This window comes from Pyxicephalus adspersus, chromosome 6, assembly GCF_032062135.1.
Source record: "Pyxicephalus adspersus chromosome 6, UCB_Pads_2.0, whole genome shotgun sequence".
NCBI lineage: Eukaryota > Metazoa > Chordata > Amphibia > Anura > Pyxicephalidae > Pyxicephalus > Pyxicephalus adspersus.
The window spans coordinates 46,943,486-46,968,425 of NC_092863.1; the positions used below are offsets into that span (position 1 = coordinate 46,943,486).

General features: G+C 37.9%; 1 protein-coding gene across 1 annotated transcript; it reads left to right on the forward strand.

Moving 5' to 3' along the window:
• Positions 1 to 45: 45 nt before the first annotated feature.
• On the forward strand, positions 46 to 21,185 carry CDC45 (cell division cycle 45). Its single transcript, XM_072415652.1, has 19 exons — positions 46 to 203; positions 5,905 to 5,964; positions 6,405 to 6,497; positions 7,379 to 7,516; positions 7,585 to 7,734; positions 7,968 to 8,026; positions 8,187 to 8,235; positions 9,400 to 9,461; positions 10,122 to 10,172; positions 12,656 to 12,775; positions 12,989 to 13,120; positions 13,785 to 13,883; positions 16,130 to 16,291; positions 16,384 to 16,522; positions 16,648 to 16,731; positions 18,859 to 18,977; positions 19,583 to 19,659; positions 20,059 to 20,125; positions 20,994 to 21,185. The coding sequence occupies exons 1-18, from the start codon at positions 153 to 155 to the stop codon at positions 20,121 to 20,123; spliced, it is 1,710 nt and encodes a 569-aa protein (XP_072271753.1). The 5' UTR covers positions 46 to 152; the 3' UTR covers positions 20,124 to 20,125; positions 20,994 to 21,185.
• The last annotated feature ends 3,755 nt before the right edge of the window (positions 21,186 to 24,940 follow it).

Consider the following 24,940-nt stretch of genomic DNA (forward strand, 5'->3'; position numbering starts at 1 on the left):
GCTAGGACTTTACAGAGTTCTCATTGGCTGGCTTGCCTCTATGGGTAGCTGTCAATGGCTGGGGTTTGCTTTTACGTCAGGAAGTAGCTGGCTCTGTGATAGGAGAGAACTTTAGCGCCAGTTTCGAGGACAGACACCCGCCAGCCGCAAAAATGTTTGTCAGCGACCTTCGTAAGGAATTCTACGATGTTATAGTGCACCAGGTGAGGGCCGGGCACAGGGGGTGTGCTGTGACTTGTTGGGGCTTTTATCCCTCTCTATTGTATTGCAGAACATATGGGGAGTGAATGTAATAGGACGTGTATAGAGATTTATAGTGAATGTAATAGGACGTGTATAGAGCTTTAGAGTGAATGAGTCCTGGGGGGGAGTGGATGTAATAGGACGTGTATAGAGCTTTAAAGTGAATGAGTCCTGGGAGGGGAGTGAATGTATTAGGACATGTATGGAGCTTTAGAGTGAATGAGTCCTGGGGGGGTGTGAATGTAATAGGACATGTATAGAGCTTTATAGTGAATGAGTCCTGGGGGGGAGTGAATGTAATAGGACGTGTATAGAGCTTTAGAGTGAATGTAATAGGATGTGTATAGAGCTTGATAGTGAATGAGTCCTGGGGGGAATGAATGTATTAGGACATGTATGAGGGGCAAATTATTAGTAATGAGACCCCAGTGTGAGCTCCGAGCAGTCGGTGTATGTGGCTGTGTTGTGGGCCTATCGCCATGAATGGTTCCAATAGGCCCCGTGTACACAATGCTCCCCATAGGGATGGAAGCCTGACCCCCTCCTCTTATGTGCGGGGACGATAAGGAAAGTGTGTGAATGTTTTTTAGTTATGTGTGGATATGAATGAGGGTCCAGAGGAAAGGAATGTGCACATATCACAATGTCATCGCATAAAAATACGCATTCTATGTGCTGAAAGGTGTGATTGCATGGCTAATACAATGCATGAGTATGGTATATATCCAATTAATATTATTAGTAGTAGTATTAATATTAATAAACAGGATTTATATAGCGCCAACATATTACGCAGTGCTGTACATTTCAATAGGGGTTGCAAATAATAGACAGAAACAGACAATGACACAGGAGGAGAGGACCCTGCCCCGAAGAGCTTACAATCTAGGAGATGGGGGAAGTAACACACCATAGAAGGGGGATATGTAGTGGTGGGAAGCAGTGACAGTTTAGGAGACAGAAGACGAAGGGTAGGCAAGTTTGAAAAAATGGGTTTTGAGTGCTCCTTTAAATGAGCAGAAAGTAGGATCAAGCTGAATAGGATGAGGAAGACCATTCTAGAGGGTCAGGGTGGCTCTAGAAAAGTTGTGCGTGGGATGAGTGAGGAAAACGTTAGGACGTCATTGGAGGAGCAGAGAGAGTGGCTGGGGGAGTATTTTTTTACTAGGTGAGAAAGGTAAGTGGGCCAAGAACTGTTGAGGGATTTAAAGGCAAAGCACAGGAGCTTGAATTTGGTTCTCGGGTGAAATGGCAGACAATGAAGAGAACTGAAAAGGGAGGTGGCAGAAGAAGAGCGATGTGCAATTTGACTCCACATGGATGGTCATTATATTGTGTTGGGTGTCCCTTTAGTAATGCAATGTTGTCTTTACTTTGAGTCTCCAGGATCAGTTCTGGGAAATCTTTTTATTGCCTCATCATAAAGTGAGCAGCCAAAATAATACATTTTGGAGTTTTTTTTTCTTCGCACAGGGCATCCTGCTGCAGTTTTTTCTACAAATAAAGGATCTGCACATCCAGACATCAAATAGTCTAAAAGAAAATATAGATTCACCATAGTGGACAGGGATCAGAATAGGCACTTTGCTCTGCAGCTGTGTAGCCCTTACTCTCATGGTCAGAAACCTTGCTGTCCCATCTCTGTATACAGCTAGTCCTCGGGTTACATACGAGATAGGGACTGTAGGTTCTTAAGTTAAATTTGTATGTAAATTGGAACAGGTACATTATTTTAGTATTAAATTAGGACAGATGTTTGTGTCAACATATTATTAGGCAGTGTGGTGTCAGTTACAGTATAAAATCCTCACTGTGAGTTCATCACAAACAAAGCAAAAAAAAAAATCTTTATGGCTCCTAGACACTCATTAAACTTCTGAGGCAATCTGTGCTTTGATATGCAAAAGTAAACAACTGCAGAGTTTCTTGGTCATTAAAGAGTTACAAGAGGTTACAGAACAGCAAAAGATTTCTTCTGCAAGTCATGCGAACTGACCCCTCCCCCATCAAGTCTCTGTCCTGCACACAAGAGCAGATATGCCCCGTTTGTATCTAGAAGTCATTTGTATGTCGAATGTCCTTAACTCGGGGACTACCTGTATATACAAAGAAGCAGTCTACCCCCAGTGAACAGAACAGCTGTGGCAGTGAGAGCATTGGCTTTCATTCAGTAAAACTCCTTGCCTCTTTTACTGCTCTTTCCTTTCTTGGCAATTCACTGGCCAATCACATAGTATAGAACTCTAATAGACCCAGGATAGACGGTGCATCAGTGAACCAGGGAGCCTCCACTCTCATAATGGCAGCACTGGAACTGCAGCAGAGCCATTTTGTTCTTTGGGCATAAACTGTTTTTTGTTTTTTTTTATCGGCAGTCGCCAACCAGTGGTGAGAACATTTTGGTGGTCCACAAAAATGTGGAAGTTATTTGAAATTTTAATGTTTTAATAATATTAATGAAACAAAAATACAAAGTAAAGTATTCAAATACATTCTTATAGTCTGAATAGGAGTTTTTGGCTTTTAATTTGCACAAACCGTACTAGACAGAAAAACAGTGTAGTCTTAAGTTGTATGAGGTATTATCAAAAAGTTTGACTTTGATAACTTTGAAAAAGCAAACAAATATTTTGCATTTCTTTAGTAATAAGTTTATGCAGCTAATGATAATAGTACCAACAGTAATACTTCACTTAACCGTGAGCTGATCAATGAATCAGAGCCTCCACAGACCATTAGGAAGATCATTATTTTACAAATGTATTTGTCTTTTTAAAACAATTCAAATAAACATGATCCACAGGATTTAAAATTATGAATTTAGTGGTCCAAAGGGTCCAAAAGGTTGGCAACCGCTGCTTTATATGAAACCGGTACAGCAGGAATAAATCCTATTTAGTACTATTAGAAACAGGTCTCGCTGGTGGCTGGGGTTGACTTTTGGAGATGTTCTGGTCATTCATTTAGCCCTCACAATCTGGCTTTGTCCAAGCTGCTCAGTTTCTTATGCATTGCTTCTTCTAGAACATCACGGTCAAGACCTGACCATTCATTTGTAGCATAAAATATATTCTTCTCTTGATAGTTGCCAGTTTAAGGAAATATTTAGCATTATTCCCTTTACCTGTCAGTGGTTTTGGCGCCAGACTACATGCATTAATCCTAGCTGGCACCCCATAGTGGTACTGCCATCATTTGGAGGGCAAGCTGGTGTTGAATTATTGCTTGCAGTGTACCAGCTTGGGTTAAGCATATGCTCATATCAGATTTTGTTTAAATTAAACAAGGACAAAAATGTAAGTTGGCTTAGTAATTATTGATAAGTTGGATCCTGGTAGTGCCCTGTGAGATGTAGATAAAGTTGTTTTTTTTTGTTTTTTTTTATGTAGTCTGTGTTTCACTTTCTTTTATCAACCCTGACATTTGGTAATATAAAGACATCCATTATCCATTTTATGATTGTAAACAACAGCAAAGTTCTTATATCCTCAATGTTGTATTGTTAGGCTACATACACATGTCTTTCACAATCCTTACCAGTGACAAATGACTGCATGATTCATGAATGAGTGCTGTACATACAGCACCATTCTGCTCTATGGAGAGGGAAGAACAACAGAGCGTCACCCTGCTGCGCTCTCTCCCCTTCACTTCCATTAAGATTGTTAGACATCTGTGGATCCGCCAGGACCATCGTTTGTACGATGGACAATGAGCACTGTACACACGCAAGATTCTATGTACATAGTTTTAGCCTAAGACTACTTACACTATCTGAACTTTTGGATCTCAAGAGACAGCCCATGTAATATAGATCTTTCCAAATCATTGTATGGTTGTCTTTTGGAGACAGAATCATAATCTCTGTCTCTGTACCTAAACTCGGAATTTTCACTTTACATAAAAGGGTAGAGGACCTTTTTATGTAAGATAAAAATTCTTTGGTTTTTTTTTTTTTAGGTGCAACACCCTTTTAAAAAAAAAAAAAAAAAAATGCAGCACCACCCACTAATTTTCGGGCGCCTAGGCGGTCGAGAATGAATGGGAGCGCAAAGCCTCCCAGGATATCTGCGTCGGGCATCCCGGAAGGCTCTTGGCGCTTCTGCGCATGCCTGGGCGCTTTTGCTCAGAGAAATATTTGCCCATCTCACGCATGCGCAGTGAGATCGGCAAATTTTAATTTTCATCCTACGTCACCCGATCTTGCGCCTAGGTCGGGTGATGTAGGATGAAGAACCCGAAGAGAAGACAAACATGACAGTGCCGGCTCCGGGACGGATGCCAAGATGACGCAGCTCCCGATGCTGGACACCCCAAGAGTGATTATATTGCGCTGCGGGATTGAAGGTAAATGTGTTTTATTTATTTTTTTTACTTTTGAGTATGGTTCTGTTTTAACTGTCCAGAATAATCTACCCTGGTCTGTTCAAAGGTGCAGTCGCTGCTTTTGACCTCACTGGCATTTAGGGAGTTTTTTTTTTCTATTTTACTCCTGTACGACCTGAGCTATGCAATATTCCTTTCTTGTGTTTCTTCCTATCCCCAGATGTTTGCTTTAGGTAGAAATCTGCAATTTTGACAGTTTTTAAAAAAGGATGAAGGGGTTATTGTTTGTACATTTATCAAAGAATAATTCCCTTTATGTGACCGACGGCTACTAAATGCAACTGCACAAATAGCAATTGGCATTTATTAGCAGACAATTTCAGTAACACAATAAACTAGGAAATATACCTTATAATGATTTTCATCCAGGACTAATATACCCACCCAATTTGTATCTTTAAGTGTCTGCAATGATTTATCTTTTAAAGCGATGAGTAACAAGGAAAGTCAGGGGTCAGCAAACTCCGGCCTTCAGGCCAGATACCAAGCCAGTAATCTGTTCCGGCCTAACACCCCCCTGGTCGATCAGGCCTTATCCCGGCCAGCAGAGGTTGGCAACCTGTGGCTCTTGAGCCTCCTTGTTATGCCTCCCTTCCCTATTTACCGCGGCCAACGTTAACACTTCCGGGGTAAGGGGACATTCCCTTTCCTCTGTATGCATTGTGGAGGAGAGGGATTTCCCTTCAGGGGTGTTCGTGGTGGGGGCGGAGCCATCAGCAAGAGAGAGAGTCCGGCCTAGTGTGTCTTCTTGACCTCCTAAAATGGCCTAGTAGCCAATAAATTCCAGTTTTGATAGGGACCGCATCTTGGGGCTGTCGATAGGCTTTTGTTCAATTTCAGTAGGTTTTCACGCAGGTCAGAAAGACGGAAAAAGCACAATCAATAATATTTTTATTCCTATTATTGTTAAACTTTATAAAGCACCAAGGGGATTATACAGCACTGTACTTTAAATAGCAATTCTGAATGATCTTGAAAGCATTTACAGCTAAGGCCATTAACACAAGGTGAAACTCCATCAAACCATTTGCTAAATATCAGAAGAGTATTGGAGTATTCTACCAAATTATTTTGGTTACATCCTTCATAGCTGCACAGAGCATGAATACCTAAATACAAACGCCTGCATGATGCATGAAAGAGAAAAGTGTAATCACATTCCTAATCATATTAGCGAATAAATCTACTGCCTCATAATCAACAGAATAAAATATTTTTGTATAGAAATCACACTGAATATAAAGGAGTACCTACTTATAATCTTTTTGTTTTCAGCGTGTGCTTCTCCTCGTCGCACCTGACGTGGATGCACTGTGTGCATGTAAAATACTTCAGGTAAGGTGGTTTATTTTATTTTTTTTAATAAAGGGACACTGAAATGTTAAAAGCAGCTCATTGCCAGTTTAAAAAAAAGTTTAATTATGGTTAACCATTTGTCACTTGCTAATAAGAAAACCTTCAGTTACAAAATTACTTAAACAGTTTACTGAGATTGACAATTGGAAGCATTTATAGTTTTCATACTTTGTTCCATGCTTTTTTTTATTTACTGTTTTTTTTGTAATGGATTCGATTGTTCTCCCCAGTCCCTTTTTATCTGGTTATTTTGATAATTTAACTCCTTTTTTACTTCAAACGCTAGTGCAAATTTTTTGTAAATCAGATAACCCAATTTTCTGCAAGGATACTACTATTTTTTTCATTAAAATTATTTGTTTAGATAAACTGAGTTCAGTATGATGCAGCTAAACCCGAATACAATTTCTCTTTACTAGTCTTTATTTCAGTGTGACCACGTTCAGTATACGCTGGTTCCAGTATCTGGTTGGCAGGAGCTTGAAATAGTTTTCCTTGAACACAAAGAGCAGGTAAAGCTGAACACAAAAGTTTTTCTGTCTGCTTCTTTCAAAGTTGTTTTTCTTAGCCCTGTCTGCACAGAATTAAAGTAACTTTAAATAGCTGATTGTAATGTACGAGCTGAAGAACGTATGTTACCTTGAATTTTTTTTTTTCCTACATATTGGCAAAAGAAATACAAAAGATGGTGTAGAGTCTATTGTTGTTCTGAGTGTTTGTAACCTGGATCAGCAACTAGACAGGAAAATTATCAAGAGAAGCTGAGATTTGGCCACTTTGAATAATGTTTTTGTGCCTGTGGCTGTTACCTTCTTTTGCTTCTGTTTGGTTTTTAGTTAAAGCGTACCTAAACTCAGAATTTTCATTTTACCTAAAAGGGCAGACAACCCTTTTATGTAGGGTAAAAATTCTGTTTTTTTTTTTTTGTTTTTTTGTTTTTTTTTTTAAAGGATGCAACACCTAGGCTGTTGAGAATGAATGGGAGTGCAAAGCCTCTTGGGATATCTTCATCAGGCATCCTGGGAGGCTCTTGGGCACTCCTTCTGCCCGAGATGCTTGGGCATGCGCAGAAGAGACTTTTCGTGTGGAAAAAACATTGCCAATCTCACGCATGCGCAGTGAAATTGGCAAATTTTTCTTGCGAAGACGAAGATGGCAGGACACCCCCAGAGTCATCAGACTGCCCTGCGGGGTTGTAGGGCAGTCTGATGACTCTGGGGGTGTCCTGCATCGGGTCCCGCCAGATAAGTGTGTTTTTTTTTTTTTTTTTTTTTTTGTTTAGTTATTCTTCTTTAATGAAGCATCTGCATAAAAATTTATTCATCATACAACACAAAACTTGTAGCTAAGTGAAATAGAGGGTGAGTTGAATTATGATCTGTTTGTTTTGCAGTTTCGTTACTTTGTACTTATAAATTGTGGTGGAAATATCGATCTTTTGGAGACTCTGCAGCCACAAGACGAGGCCGTCTTCTTTATTTGTGACACCCACAGGCCGGTAGATGTGGTGAATGTTTACAATGATACCCAGGTATGTGTGCAGTACTGAGACATGTAATAGTTTTATACATTCCTACAATAATACAACTTTCCATGCAGATAAAGTTGTTAATCAAACAAGATGATGACCTGGAAATCCCAGCATATGATGACATTTTCCGTGATGATGAAGAGGATGAGGATGGAGAGGATTCTGGTAATGAAAGTGATGGCTCTGAACCTTCAGGAAAGAGGAGACGATTTGATGAGGTACATTACTTTAAAGTTTGGGACTCATGGCTACTAGTATGAGAACTAGAGGAGAAAGGAATTTGTAGTAATCCTAATCGTGACCTTTCCTGTGCTTTCTAACATTTCTGGGCTATGTTGGCAAAGTTGGCAAAAAATCCTCCTGTTTTTATACCTCTGTATTGTAAATTGACAGCGTTTTCCTCTTACTGGACTACATAACTTTACTAAGTATATCATTTTTTTTTTTGTAGGGAGCTGTAGAAAGAAGAATTGAGAGGAGACGACAGAGGAGAGAGTGGGAGGCACGCAGGTAAACTCCCTTAACATATTGTCAATAATAGTTGTCTTATCAGATTAGAAGAGTTAATTTATATATACTATATGTACTTTATCCTTTGCCAGAGTATAGTTGAATTTTTTTTTTTTTCTTTTCCTTTTTTTTTTTTTTTTTTTTTTTTTTTTTTTTGCAGAAGGGAGATCCTGTTTGACTATGAACAGTATGAATACCATGGAACATCGGTAAAGTGGATTGTGGGATATTTGCATTGGTTTACCTTTTTACTGCATGTTAGAGACCTGCACTTGACCTAACCTTACTCTTAGGCTTCCACTTGTAATCTGGCCTGAAGAATTGGCATCTCGCAATAGTTTGTAAATATCTGGGAGTAATATCTTGTTTAGCTGTCAGGACCAATATATAAATATGCAAGCATACACAGTTGAAAAGACTTTTTATTTGTAGTATCTCTATTGTCGGTGTTCTAATGCATATAGTTTTCAGGTGCATTCTGCTTCCATTTGACATTTTGTGATATGCTCCCTCTGAAATAATTTACAGAATAATGGCTCAGCAATCAAAACTCATTAAACAACTTAATGAAGCAGCGTTGTCCTAACCCATTATTACATACCTGGGTAATTCAAGCTGGGGCTATGTTGATGAAACCTGAATAAGCATGGTTAATCCTAAGTAAAAAGTGCAGAATTGACAGATGAAATGACATTAGAAAATCAAATATTTTCTTTCTAAGCCTTCTACTAGATTGCTCATCATAGTAAAAATTTAAAGAAAGACTACAGTGATTGTGGCTGTGATGGGAGCTCTTGAGATTTGAATATATTTTCAACTTTCTGAATATTTGCCGACCTGCTGGGTTGGTTGATCTTTATTTTTATTTTTTTTTCATTAAATCATGAGATTTAATTGTCCAGGATTGTGGCTTTTGGGGAAAAAATACTGTGGAAACCTCCCACTATTCATGGTAAAACTGCCATTGTGAATTCCAGGTCTTGCTAGATCAGAAAGCCATAATGTGGACCTATTCTGCTTCCTTCCTAGTGACTATTGCTGCCCTAATAGCTTGTGTTCACCCTGGCTATTACGGGATTGCATATTGTCAGGATGTATCTAAACTCATTTGTGACTCCAGAAATGAGATGGCCTAAAAAAAATTAGAAGGCCTGGAAATTTAGATTAATGAATACCGGTACCTTGTCAGTATAACAGCTGGAAAACTAGCATCTTTACTAGGAGATGGAAAGAAGAAACTCTCATGTTTATTCCAGTAACTTACGTTATTCCCTAATCATAGGTACATAATTAAAGTATAGAAAAATATCTGCACTGCCAGATGTGAAGGTAAATCTTTAATAACTATTTTTTCCTTTTAATTCTATTTTTAGTCTGCAATGATGATGTTTGAGCTGGCCTGGATTATGTCAAAGGATTCAAATGACATGTTGTGGTATGTTAAAAAAAATTTGACCTAATAAAGTACTGATAAGATTGAGGGATTTTTTTTTCCTGTAAAGCATAAAAAAATTGATGCAATAGGTTACAGTAGTGCTACAAAGATCCATTAACAGTGTGCTGGAGGTTTGAACAGCAACCAGCTCTGCATTTCCCACCATAGAAAACAAGCTTAACAAATAAGCATAATTTGCATTGTGAAAAAACTACATTCAAAATGCTTTTTCAAACTGTAAACTCTAGTGAAGGGTTCAGAGTTTGTAATGCTCTATATGGATTACATATTGATTAACATTTCATACAGCTGTCTGCTGCAGGAATTTACAAAATATTAAAATACATTACAACACTCCGTTTTCCTCCTGAAGTAGTGGGCGGGTTCCACAAAACCCGTCAAGGATAGAGCATTAAAATGAATGTACTCAATGAGTGTTGTAATGTTTTGTAAATTTTTGGAAAATAAATAATTAGGTTTGTTATATTATTTCAAACTGATTGCCTTTAAAGTCCCATTACTTTCTGCAAATTCAAATAAATTGTTTATTGGATGTGGCATATTTTGTAAGCATTGTACTGGATATCATCCCTTGTTTTTGCATATTGTCTACAATAAATGTAGGGTGTTTACAAATTTGTTTACAATTTTGTCTTTTAGGTGGGCTATTGTTGGCTTGACTGATCAATGGGTTCAAGACAGAATTACTCAGTAAGTGTTCCTATATTACATTTCTACCTGTACTCTTCAGTTTTATTCTGAATGTTGGAGGGTTCATCACGGCTACCAAGCACCATATAACCTACCTGTAGAAAATAGAAAATTCACAATACAGATGGCGTCTTAAATTACATTACGTTACTAATATATTCAGGCAGGATTACTAACTCTGTTTTGAATTGATTATGTAATTGCTTAAATATTTTTTTTTCTGTTCTGGTCTTATTGTAACTGCAAATAAGATCCTTTCCTCGATCTTTTTTTTTTTTTTTTTTTCCCAAAAAAGTCAACATGGACAAAAAAATTTTTTTCCCCCCCCCACACACACACACACACACACACCTTCCCTAAAAATTCTTCTTCCCATGAAAACTCCAAATTATCCCCCCCCCCCATTACATTTAGTCAGATGGACAAAGGTTTCCAGGAGAAAAAAATGATGTAAATCTGCCTAGTGGGAACATATACAGCACAGGAAAAAATTGGCATAGGTTAATTTAACTTTTTATAATCTATACAATACTAAAAACTTGGCTTTTAATGCTTTTAGTCTACTGTTTTGTGACTTACATTTTTTGCATGTGTACAATTTGTAATTTTGAAGATTGTTTTTATTATAGTTATGTAAATAAAACCCAGAGAGAGATTTAGCCACTGAAATTGCTTCAGGAATTGTTTCAGGAACTGGCTACCCTGGGATGCATTTGTTTTCAATGGTTTATCTGAGTCATGCATTTACTTGTGACAAGTCTCAGATCCCTTTCTTGGATATTGCAATTAACCTCCCTAGCGGTATTCCCGAGTGTGACTCGGGGTGGAAAAAATTGCAAAAAGCGGTAATCCCGAGTCACACTCGGGGTACCTTTGAGGGTCCCTCTTACCTTATCCCCGCGCTCCAGCGGCGATCTCACGATCCCGCTGTGATGGCGGGGCGCTTCTCCGTCGGGGGGCGTGGCCGGGCGGGAAATTTAAAAGCAGATTACGGAGTAATCTGCTTTTAAATACCGCCCGGGTCCCCACCACCCCGATGCACGCATCTGCAGTTAGATGCGATGCACCGTGCAGGATTTCTGCTTGGTGCATCGCATCTAACTGCAGATGCGATCACCAATAGTAAATCCAGAGGGTGATGCCAGCGGAGATTTCCCGCTGGCAGCACCCCCTGAATCTACTGCTGTCCTGCTCGCATCTCCCGGAGGCTGATCTCCGGGTGATGCGAGCAGGAGAGTGAGCAGCGGGGACATCATCCCCTACTCCCGGAGGCTGATCTCACCCTCCGGGAGTAGGGGATGATGTCCCCGCTGCTCACTCTCCTGCTCGCATCACCCAGAGATCAGCCTCCGGGAGATGCGAGCAGGGGAATGAAGTAGGGCGGGTACATCCCCACCGCATCACCCGGCAAGATGTGTGACATCTTCCGGATGATGCGGTGGAGTGATGGATTCTGGGGGCGGGAAATTTAAAAGCAGATTACTATGTAATCTGCTTTTAAATTTTTTTTTTTTTTAAGTAAAAACACATCAAAACATATAATAAAAGTATAAATACATATTGTAGTGCACCAAGCATCATTGCCCAGTGCCCTGATTTACATTTTGCACGCTATTAGCCCTGACCTTTTAATGACTTTTTAATCACTTCCTGAATTGAAGTAAAATTTTTTTTCTAAAATCTGCATATAATTTATATTATTATTAATCAATAATATTGCACCCTTGTTTGGAAAATTTCAGAAGGAAATTTTTGATAAAATTTTTTTTTTTGGATAAATTACATTGTTTTGGGCTAATATTTCATTATTTTTTATAATAATGATTTATAATTATCTATTATTTTATAAATTATGATTCTAATATAATAAATAAAAATAATAATTATACCCGGGAGTTAATCCTAAGAATTACAGGCCCACAATATAAACAAAAATTTCTACGCAAAAAATAATAGGATCACTTTTTGCATCAAAAAATGACAGAATTAGAACGCTAGGGGGGTTAATAAAGAAAATAACAGTACTTTACTGTCTACCCTGTTGCATACACACGTGCAATTATAGTCATTGGAAAGAATCTTTCACGATCCCTTCCAAGGACTAAGGACTGCACGATACATGAACTAGTGCTGTACATGCAGCACTATTCTGCTCTATGAAGAGGGGAGGGGGAGAATGACGGAGCGGTGCCCTGCTGCGCGCTTCTCCCCTTTGCATCCTCAGCATATCGACTCTTCACGCATCACATCGATCAAGCCCAGGATGTGATGCAGAAGCACGCTGGGGTGTTAAACTCTGTCTTTTGTTTTGTGATATTGTTTGTGGTAAAATAACTTAAAAGTCTACTTTTAGTTTATTTTTTTTTTGTGATGTACAGTCTGCCCCCCTTTGCTTTTTTAAATGTGTATGGCTTCAGTTCTCGGATGGATGAAAAGATAGATACTCACAACCTTAGCAAATATCCTGCACTCTTGTTTTAAAGGATGAAATATGTAACGGATGTGGGAACTCTGCAGCGCCATGTCTCTAGACACAACCACCGCAATGAGGATGAAGAAAACACTCTCTCTATTGACTGCATGAGGATCGCCTTCGAATATGAGTATCCTGATAAAATTTTAGATATTCAACACAAACCAAATAGTTCCATGCCCAGTCTTTTAGCTATGAGAGTGTCCAAAAAGATCCTGGACAGGATGTGTATGGCACACATGAGTTCACATACATGGGGCACAAATCATGCTTCTTAAAACAATTTTTTGGAGGGATTTTTGATTCCTCTGGTCAAAATTATTTTCTTTAACCATGGAATCAGTGTGCGTCTTTCATTGTATCAACATTGGTCTTTGTATGAAAGCATTTGTAACTCTTGTTACACTACTTCTGCACTCAAACTTTGGTCTGTTCAAGGCCAGAAAAGACTTCAAGAGTTCCTAGCTGACATGGGGTAATGTATTAGTAATCACTTTCATTTTTATCTCTGCATGTACTCTTAAAAATATAGCTTGCTGTTGTTCATAATACTAGCCAAAGCAAAGACAAGGCTTTGAAGGTTGCTGTTTATTTATTGGGAATCCTAGATTGGATTTCTATACCCATAGGGTTTTGCCTTCCATATGACATTGTACCCATATCTGTTCTGTTTTTTGGTCTATGTGCCTGCACTCCAGTGTGTGTCATTGTATGTCTCCCATAATTGTTGAATAAAACTGGTATTTCTAAAGAAAGTACAACAATAATGTACATTCTCAGGTATGCTATGTTTACTGTAAGGTATAGGTAGTCATAGATGTGAGTTGCTCAGGTGATACTGTGAAGATTAAATTGACTTTCTCTGGACCAGTAAAATGCAACAAACAATTTGTGGTTTAAATGTTTTTCTGGTACTGCTTTTTTTTTTTTTTTTAAAAAAGCTCAAACTGAATTTATCAAATAAGGAATTTCTTGCACAAAAAAGGATTAAGATGTAGCATTAATAATTATCCTAATGACTTTGGTCCTGGATAAAGATTGATTGGAACCATTTAGAAGAAATCTTGTACACAATAGAAACCTTCACTCCTTAGTGAGTGATTAACTTCACATTTTTTTTATGTTTTTTTTTTTCCTAGACTGCCATTGAAGCAAGTAAAACAAAAATTTAACTCCATGGACATATCCTTAAAAGAAAATCTCCGGGAAATGATAGAAGAATCTTCCAACAAATTTGGGTAATTTTAAATACACTTACTGTTTTTCTAAAGCACTAAGAAATGAATGGGCCATGGTTCTTATTGGTATAATTTATTATATATTGTGATTTGGTTTCCAGACAGCATTTCTTAGGAATTAATAGTGCATGCATTTCCATTCTTTCTTGGGCATAAATGGACAAATTTGCTCCCCTATATTATAGTAGTATATAAGATATTCCATTCATACTAAAATGCACACATACCTTTTCAACTCAAAGTCCTTTAATTGTGCCCTGAGTCTGTAAATTTGTTGTGAATATATGCAGGATTAACAAATTTCAAAGAAAGTTGCTGTAATCTCAAAAAAAGTCTATCTGCTCAATTGCATAAAAAAGTACTGAAATTTACCTTTAGAAAGCAACCATTTTCATTGGGAAAGTACTCTAGAGTTCATAAAATAACCAGTTGTTTGCCATTCCACCTCCTACAGGACAGAGTAATTGTATACAGTACAAATGTAAATGTGTCTGTAAAGTCCTCCTCCTGTTGGTGCTACTCTATCTCACAAGTCCTCTCCCCAAATTGTTATACCTTCATGGCATACAGATCCTCTTTGACAAACTGTTATGACCCTCCCCTCCTCAACATTTTATTTATCTCTGACTACTATCTGCTGGCCACCACTAACTTTCTCCTGCTTCTTTGTGGCATGCTAGTCTAAATATCAAATAGCCAATATTAATATCTTTTCCTTCTGTACTGAGTTCAATGAATGGCTGTATTTTATGTACAACGGTCCCAGTGGCTCAGCATATATAGAAAGGTTAATTCAAGAAAAGGATAAAATTACAGATGCATACTGACCTTTAAACACGGCTGATGGGGACAAATTATTCTGAGACTAATAAAGCAGAATATTTAAATAATTTTAGGGAATATAAATTTTTTTAACTAAAGGGGAAAAAAGTTATTTGGGTTTTATTCTGTTTATTAGCAGTTATTTACTTTAACTTTTTTATCTAAATTTTTATTAAAAGTTTTTCATGCTTACAAAAATAAACGGACATAGTAATATAGCATTACAAGCCATTTATTTATCTGGTTGGCAGTTTTCTCTTTAATTAGGGAATTTGTGTTTTCTGCTCACTTTTAGACACTGACACACGTTACTGTATAGAATAAATACACAATTTCATCTAAAGATCTGTGTAGTCTAGCAGCAATTATATATTTCCAACATATGCAATATTTAATATTTTACTGACTTGATTTAACATTTTTACCATAATATGTACAAAACCACTTTAAAGGTTATTTATTATGACTAAAAATGTGTAATTGTGCTTTGATATAAGCAATATTTCCTTAATTCATGTTTATGTTCATTAGTTAATGTTTTAAAAAGATTAGATGTCGGATTCAATAAAAACATTAACGGAAGTGTACATCTGTTGAAATGTTTGAGTGTTTTGAATCTATGGTTGATCAGTAAATTGTTTGGGAATGAATGTTTTTGGCCTGATCCATTTGCAATTCCCATTCGAACCCTCCTCTTGGACAGACTAATGTAAAGCAATGGAAGTCTTTTCTTACAACCAGACATTTACAATAACTCCACTCTGCCTGCTATAGTAAACTATGTAGAGTGCTCATGATGGCTGCTGGTTGTTAGAAGTCCTTCCCACTCATTACCTGTCAGAGCAGGCAGAGTTCAGGAGCACTTGAAGAGTCTGGTTAATAGGTATATGGTGGTTGTCAGGTAAATGATCCATACTGGGGAGATATCTATTGCTTATCTAATGGTACACCTATCCACCAGTGTATCCTAATTATATATGTATATAAATTTATTTTCCTGTACTTGCAGTGTGTTTTAAATAGATAAAACATTAGAAAATGTGCTTTATTCAGACTTTACAAAATGATATTGCCCTGACCTACACTATGACTCTAAACAAATTCTTGAGCCTCTGTTCTTATCAGAGTCAACTGAGTGTACTTCTCTATGCGCCAGTATGAAATGGAGGACAGTTTCTGCTTCTTGCTGTTCTGCATAGACATATAGCCGACCTAAGTAAAATAATTGTATTAGGGGAGGTGTCATGCCAGAAATTGCTACAAAAATGTAACTTTGCATCCAACGTCTACTTTATAGCTAGATTGTGCCTTTATTATACCTTTCTCATTTAAGGATTTTTTACAAAACTCATTTTGCTTGCTGCTTTCCTTGGTAAATAAGGTGATTTGGTGAACAAGGTTTGATTTGTTTCTTCATCTAACAGAATGAAAGACATCAGAGTGCAGACCTTCAGCGCGCAGTTTGGATTTAAGAATAAATTTCTGGCCAGTGATGTTGTGTTCGCTGTAATTTCACTATTGGAAAACGCAGAGAAGGATGAGAGCGGGACTGATAACTTTATTAAGGCTTTGGATAGCTTGTCCAGGTACGTGAAATTAAATTAATACATTTTATGTTTTGTGTGCAGTGATAGATTCTCTAACTTGAATTTGCTGCCTATATTTATTATTTTAATAGGAGCAACCTGGACAAATTACACACTGGTCTGGAGCTCGCCAAGAAGCTTTTACGTGCCATTCAGCAGACTGTGGCTAGTTGTATTTGCACAAATCTCATCCTGTCACAGGGCCCTTTCTTGTACTGCTATCTCATGGAGGTTCGTAAGGGAGCTTTTATCTCCTTTTATTTATTTTTTTTCCACTTTATTTGCTGCTTGTGAAATAGTTTTTATTTCTATTGTCTAGTCTGCAGTTGTCACTAAAACTGTTATTGTGCACACAGGGAACACCGGATGTGAAGATGTTTTCCAAGCCTGTTTCCTTGTGCCTGCTCTGTAAATACTTGCTGAAATCCTTTGTCAGTTCAGTAAGTAAACAAATGAAAGAATTTGTAAACTTTGGATTTGGGGGCTTCAAAAGACTCTAGCTTTCACTAGGGGGTGGAGCATCTCCCCTTTCTGTCTTGATCACCCCGGCTAAGAAGAACTTGAAAGAAGAAGATGGTGGCACCCAGAAAAGGCAGATGAAAGATACCAGGACGACGCGGGACCCGAACATGCAAACCTCCTGATAGATCGACGTAACTGCGGTTTTAAAGGTAAGTGTGTTTCTACTTCCGCCTTAAAGAACCAGTCCATAATACTGGCTTTATGGGCCTTAAAGCTCTCCAAGACTGGAGAAGATCAATTTCATCCGTAAACCTGGGTGATCCACCAAACCTGGAATGGATTTCCAAAAAGTACTTTGCTATTTGTTAGCAAATGTTTTTAATCCTGGGCCAGATCAATTCCAGGTTTGCTTGATATCCCAGGTTTACTGATAATGTTCCTCTCATTGGGGAAGTTTTTATCTGAAACTACATTGGAGCAAACATTTTCAGATTAGAGATCTGATATTTTAAAGCCTGGGCAGACAAGGTGTGCATAAAGCATTCTGCCCAAAACCTGTTTGAAAGGGCAACTTCAGGCAGATGTGCTGACTGCAACATGGTGACAGGATGATAGAGAGCAGTGATAACTTTATAAGCATGGTGCTGTTTATTTATCATCCAGTTATTAGGCTGATGTAAGTTCTAGACGAACCTATGCTTCTATGACTGTAAAGATCATTGATCTAGCAGTGCCTTTGTCACTTAAATTTTCTACAGAGAATTAAAAATCTTTTGGCCTTAAAAACCATTTATTGTATGAATGTTACCTGGTTTAAAAAAAAAAAGCACACTGTAATATTTTAAAAATGACATTTGAATTTATAGTTTTGATTACAGGTCAAAGGATACATTGGCTGAAGTATTGTTTCGAAAGGTATATGCAATGTCTCATATTTGTTTTGGTTGTAACAGGATATACAACACAGTGTGTTGTAAACTCCCTAAAGTAGGTGCCAGTTTTAAGTTTTGAGGAGGATAGAGGTCTTTCCTGGCCCCATGATTAATTGATGTAGGCCAGCACTACAAATCTTTCTTCTACAAATGTCTTCCCTGAAGATTGCCATTGTTCCTTCCTCCAGACATGAATTTCTCATCTTTAATGCCTTCACTGTATTTTCTTTCTGCTGACAGAGCAACCATATTTCCTGTAACCTCTGGGGACATCCTCCTGTCATCTGTACACGCGCTTAGGGTTGAGAAGTTCTTTCTGCACTCTGTTAGGGTTCAATTTAAAGTCCTCTATTTCTGTTTTCTTTAACTGCAAGACGAGCTTTCATTTGTTCTTTTGTTATGGTTCCACCTTTTTAGTTTATAATTTTAATTCTGGTCTTATGCAGTAGCTAGTAACCCAATAATAATTATTATTGGGTTACTAGCTACTGCATAAGACCAGAATTCTAAATGTGAAATGCTTACGGTTACCTTCCCAATACTAACTCCCAGATAGTGTATACACTAGGCTTGATTTATGAAAGCTCTCCAAGGCTGGAGAGGATTCACTTTCATCTTTGAACCTGGGTGATCCAGCAAACCTGTAATGGATCTGGTCCAGGATTAAAAACATTTGCTAACAAATAGCAAATGACTTTGAAGAAATCCATTTCAGGTTTGTTGGATCACCCAGCTTCACTGATGAAAGTGTATCCTCTCCAGCCTTGGAGAGCTTTCATAAATCAGGCCCACTATTGGAGTTTAGATATGGTGTTTGTGTCCTGTCATACATGAAATTCAATTTTGCACCTGAAGTATCTAGCATGCAGCAGTCATTCCAGTGGTATTTACTAGATGCCTACCTATACATGGATCTTGAATTTAAACTGAGTCATGACAGAATTCATAAGTATCACTGCTAGTGAACCTGGGACTGCTGGCTTGGTTCTGTTATTGCAATAACAAAGCATAGTCCTATAGCTTGGTATATATTGTCAACCTTTGTCCTGTCTGGGGTTACTCTGTATTTTAACTGTACTATAACAAACTATAACGACTATAACAAATTCATTTTATATTTACATTTAAAGTAAATATAGTAAGGTAAATCTTTTACAAATGGCTTTATTTCAGACAAAAAATAAGCGCTGTAAAATGCTTCCACTGGTCCTGGCAGCTCCTCTGGATGTTGAGAAAGGAACTGTGATCATGGTCGGAATTCCTCCAGAAGTGGAGAGCTCTGACAAGAAAAAGTAAGTTTGTATGATTTGAGGGAAGGGGTTAATTGGACATGATGGGAGGTCAGATGCAGTGTGCTTTGCTTTTCTTTGCATTCAGTGATGTGGGTAATGGAGCCTGCACATTAATCGTTTCGTAATGTCTCCTCTACACAACGTAGTTTGAACAGTGGGAATGGCATGTACTTTTCACTCCTATCATACTATGTTAAGAAATATTTTATTTTACCAGAGCATGACAATTTGAAGGTTTTAGTTTCTGTTGCACTTTCCTTTTAAGTGTGAAAATTTGTATTATGGCAAGATGTGTATTCTCAGCTCATTCTATTTGTGCACCTTCTCTGCTAGCCAGGAGGTGGCGCAATTTCACATTAGTGTGTGTGCTCAGTGTTATGAATGTTAAGGCTGTAAAGCCGTATGAAAATATAAAGCTTTTCTACTATATATGATAGGGATAGAAATTGCTATTCTAAATTTCCAGTTTTTAAATCTGTTCTTTTCAGGGTTGGCTTAGGGGTGTGTGTGTGTGTGTGTGTGTGTGTGTGTAATAAATGTATAAAACACAATGTGAATTCACCTGTTGCCATTCCTACAACTGCAATGTTTCATTTTGATTACAGTTTCTTTGGTCGGGCATTTGAGAAAGCTGCAGAAAGCACCAGTTCTCGGACTCTTCACAATCAGTTTGATATGTCCGGTATGTTATTACTATATCGGCCTCTTTGGGAACACAAATGAAAAGCTTGTGTTTATTTTTAAATCCTGCTTTTGTTTAAAAAAGGCCCTACCTGTTATTGTCGGTCTGCAGCCAGCTGCACAGTAGCTATAACAGTGGGCTTTAATGAGGTCAAACCGTGCAAGTTCACTGTGACCTGTGTCCCTCTCAACATGCTTTGAGTGTTTGGAATTTCGCCAGTTGGACTATGTCCCCCCTTCCCCCTCCAACTGCTTAACAAGGGGAAAATGGTACTTCCAAGTTGGTCTAAGAGAACTCTAATCTGTTAATGATGTGTATTTTCCACATGTCAGGACTAGAACAGTTCAGTATTCCATTTTCCAGAAAAATTGGTGACTTGTGATTTTTATTTTTTACTAGTCATTGAACTGCGAACAGAAGACCGTAGCAAGTTCTTGGATGCTCTCATCTCCCTTCTGTCATAAAGGTATGTTGTAAAGTCAAAACAAAAGTTAAAAAGTACTTTTGTAACTTATTGTTCATTGCCTAAATTCTAACTTTTCCTGTGTAAGTGACATGGTAAATTCTTAACCCCGCTGTGAATTTTGAGACTAATAAACATCTCATCCAGTTTTGGAAAATTTATTATACTGGTATTTAGGTTCTGGAATGATACCTGTGGATAGGATTTGGGTTGTTTTTTTATCTATATCTCCCAAAGGATCCTTAGACTCTTCTGCCAGTGAAAACTTATTTTTTCTGGCAATTTCTGTAATGCCTCTCCCATCTGAGCAAATAATGAGCTATAATAGTAGGGAATCACCAATGCAATCTCTGTTGTAAAAACTGAAATATTGGTTTGAATATATGGGATGGACAAATGCATTGGGAGTACAGTAAAAGGAATCCCGATTTGGTATAGTAAAATGCAGGATGTTACACAGAAGGTACTGCTGCATAAGGTATATATTTATTTAGACTATAGAATGCCTTTTAATATTCATGGATGTAGCCTACAGTGCATATACCCATTCCTTGGCACACGCAGTATTACAGACGCTAAAAATCTCATTTAATCTAACCATACAGCACTGACCTTGCAGCTGCAATTAGTACTTTATTAGACTTCTTTTATTGTATATGTAAATATGATGTGTAAATGTATATTTTATGGCTTCAAAGTGCTTAATGAAAAGACTAACCAGATTGCTCACTTGTCATGAGTAAAATGAGTCAAACTGGTCTCGGGTCATTTTCCAGATGAGCTCCACTGATTTATGCAGTAGATTTTATTTGAGAGGCCATGGCTGTCAGGGTATAGGTGCTGGTGCTAATTCTTCTCTCTCTCATTCCAGGAATTTGTGTCATTCCATAGGACCCTCCTGACCTTCACCACATCTTCCTCCTTTTTTGTAAATGTACTTTTTTTTTATCCATGTTTTTTACATGTGTTTTAATGTATAAATGTAAATTATGCAGCTCGATTATGTTTTATCTATTGTACTTCAAATTAATTTCTGTAAGTGTAAATAAAAACAATTTCTAGCTATTGTGTTATGATTTTATTTTATAAAAATGATTAGTACAAAGTAATTTACTTTCCCATCCGTCCTATTCATGTTCTTTAACAAATGATAGTATATAAGAATGGTCTCCTGTCCACCATGTAATACTCGATAGAGATTGAAATTTCTGTGCTGACACTACATAATCTCCCTGTCTCCTGTCTTGGGACAATAAATTGGAGGATGAAGACGTCATGTGGATAACACGCAGAATAAAATCCCAATATACTAAATATTTCTCCTCTTTCATTATGAAACCCTCTGATGAGGACCAGATATTAGAATAAATCCCCCCAATTGTATCACTGTATAAAAACCTGAAAGAATTTGCGCTTTAGACCACCTATTAAAAAGTGGTCTAAAATGGCACAAGGAGTTTACAGCTGGTTCAATGAACATACTTCAACACAAATGCTGTTCTTATCACAAAGGGTTTTTTGTTTTTTTTGTATCTTTAATTTTGCTAAGAAAAACAAATAGAAACCCTAATTACATGCTGTCCCTGCCTTTATTCATTTTAGAAACTGATCCCGCAGAAAGTCTTAATACTCCTGGTGAATTTCAAGGGCCCTGGCCTATTAAAACCATTGGCTCAGCATCACTGCCTGTACACTAGAATTTTGAAAAGAATAGGTCTTGATAGCAATAGCAGCCTCCAATTTACTGCGCACACTACAGTGTTCTCCCCAGAAATTTTTTTCAGCCGGGTGGTGGGAAGCTGTAGCCGGGTGGTAAAAAAGGGGGTGTGGCAAAACACGGCAAATTTAGTGCTCCAAGTTGTTTATGGCTCGGGTATCCAGTAACTTCTTATTGTTTCAGTGTTCTACCCTAGTTGTACTTTCCCCTGAAACAGCAACCCCAAACTTCACAACCCATTTGTGACCCCCATATCTTGAAATTCTTTGAACCTGGGGGGCTGCAATTGTAATAACTAGTATCTATGAGGGTCCCCTGTACACCCTGAAAATTACAAGTCATTGTGACATACAGCTTAGGAGATATGGAGGTTTGTACACAGAGAGCTGTGAGGATGCAGAATGACATGCACACTTTATACACACTGGATACATTTCACAGGCAGAGCTCGTGCTATGAGATGGGGGCGGGGCTGCCTGTGTCTCCTTCACATGAAGGCTGAGCTGTGTGCTCGGACGGCAGCAATCATTTGAATGGATGACACAGAGCACAGAGCAGTCTCACTGAGATCCGTACATCCGAGGATGAGAGCTGCCCAGAGCTGGGCGGGGTATTCAAATCAGCCGGGCGGAGCAACCGGCTAAAAACGTCTGGGGAGAACTATGCACTAGCTTCATGCCCTTTAAATTGTTTTCCTACAAAATTTTTTTGTACAATTCAATGAAATTATGTTGGGTGTTAAAAAACCTTATTCATCAGCGTTTTTAAGGGTGCTAGATATTCTGGGTTTATTTAGGTTGTTATAACCCCACCTTTTTCATCTTCTGCTTGTTTGTGTAATTCGTATTTAAAAGGATTACTTGCTCCTTACCTCATCAAATACACCTAGATTAGATTACAGTCACTCTCAAAGCTTGATATTAAAACACAATTGGAGTAAGTGTGAAGGCCAACTGTGGGGCTTTTTAATATACAAAACTACCTGTCACTTGAACCTGAACTTATGGCAACTGTATTGCTCTGCTATCCTGCCCTGCTTAAGACAAGGTAATTTAGGAGCACAACAAAGGTTCCAAAAAGACTGCCTACGATGCTACCTTGTTGCCAAGTCTTTAAAAAAAAAAAAGAAACAGATTTCTGAGACAACGCTGTGCAGCAGAGGGGTCTGGGTGTTCAAGTGTTCTTTAACCTACTTAGTATCCCACACCTTATTTTTATATATCAAATTTGTTCTTCTGAGTTTCAAAATAAGTTAACCTTTCATGCAGAGATATTATATGAAAATGGCTGTAATGCTATGGTGACAGTACATGGTGCAAACTATTTGACATACAAATAAATACTCATTTAAAAGAAATGTATGATATATAACACTTAATTTCTTTCATCTGGCAGGCGACTGAAATTATTTTGGTTAATATTGCCTCTAAGACAGGACCAGCAAAACAGATCTCTGGATGTTGCTTTCTGACCTAAACTGTTTTTCCTGTCTGTAGTCTCTATGCAGGTCACTGTTTGGTTCCCTTTACAAGCCCTGTAGTCAGGAAGGTTACTGTACTTTTGCTAGAATCCATGCTTGGTGAGTTATCCTTTCTTTTTAGTTGTGAACATTCCAAAGCTTGGGACTTGAGTTCCCTGGGACAGAAGCACTTCTGTGGTTCACAGTATAAAATTCCCATCAGCCATAGGGCTGGAAGTTGAATATTCACATGGAGGAACTAATTTTCAAGCACAGCACTCCAGCTAGTGGCTCTATTAGACCTGCAGTCAAATTTACCCCATTGGTAAAAATCATGAGCTGCACTGTAAAATGACCCAATCTTCTTGCTACTCTAATCTCTGTATGACTACAAACCAGCAGACTGGAAATGTAATAGGTTTTTTTTTTTTTAAACTTGTCTATTCAGAGCCATACCACATAGTTCACCTGGGAGTCTTAGCTGGTTCTAAATAGTGCTACTGAATTTAGTTCCTTTCAAATAATTTTTTTTAACATAATGTTTATAGAAACAATAGGCATACCAAACATGCATCGTAAGTGCACATGTGATCATTTCAACCATTATCTTGAATGATATCTGTAATGCAGTCTAAATGCAGCGTACGGGGATGGTAGGCATGCAAGCACAGTCACCCCTGGTTCCTGTATCTTAGTCATGTGTGAGTAACTTACTGGTTTACTATTAATGTCATAGTGCAGGCTAACAGAATGTCATTACTATATTATCCAATAACAGAATGACATCACCAGGTTTCAGTGACAATCCACTTATGTCATTTTTATGTCAGCTTATAATACAATGTCCTCAATGTTTCAGTTCAAGTGATGTCAGATATCATTTGTATCTTAGTCAGAGGATGGAAGGTAACCAAATACATTATGATTTCCTGTTTTATGATTATATACACACACTATAAATTTTATTAATTTTCACTGAACCCTACAAATGCCACTTCTGTTTGATAAATAACCCTTGTAACCTGTTCAGAATGATAAATCAACAACTTTCCCCTGCCTAGATCTCATCTCATCAATTTACAGTTAACCTTAAATAATAGCTCCGGAATCATTTTGGTGTGTGTGTTGATAGCTAAAAATCATTAAAAATCATTTCTATTGACAAAGGTTTTACATGTGCACATAGTTATCACAGGAAGGCTCACCAGGAGTGCTGGGGTGCCCAGAAGTGTTTAGCTTTTCAAGTTCATTCAGGAGAGGGAAGGATCAACGTATTGATTTTTCACCAGTCCTCCTTCATCCAGCTGGCAGAAAATCCAGTTGGACCAAGCAGGGCAGGTGAACATTGCCACTCTGTAGTGACAACATGGCTTTGGAACTGCCTAGATTACTTTTACACTACAACCAGGCTAGCTGTACAATTTAAAAAACAGTTTAGAACAGTGACCTGACCTGTCATTATCTAAATTTCTATAGTCTTGATGAGTTTTTTTTAATTGCATTACATCTTTAAATCATTCCTAATCACAAGTTTCTGATGACAGTGTACATACTTTTTTTTATAATTGCCATCCATAACACATGGGGGACATATCTATGAAACCATAAAAATTACATTTACTAAAAATCCTGCTGTAAGTGC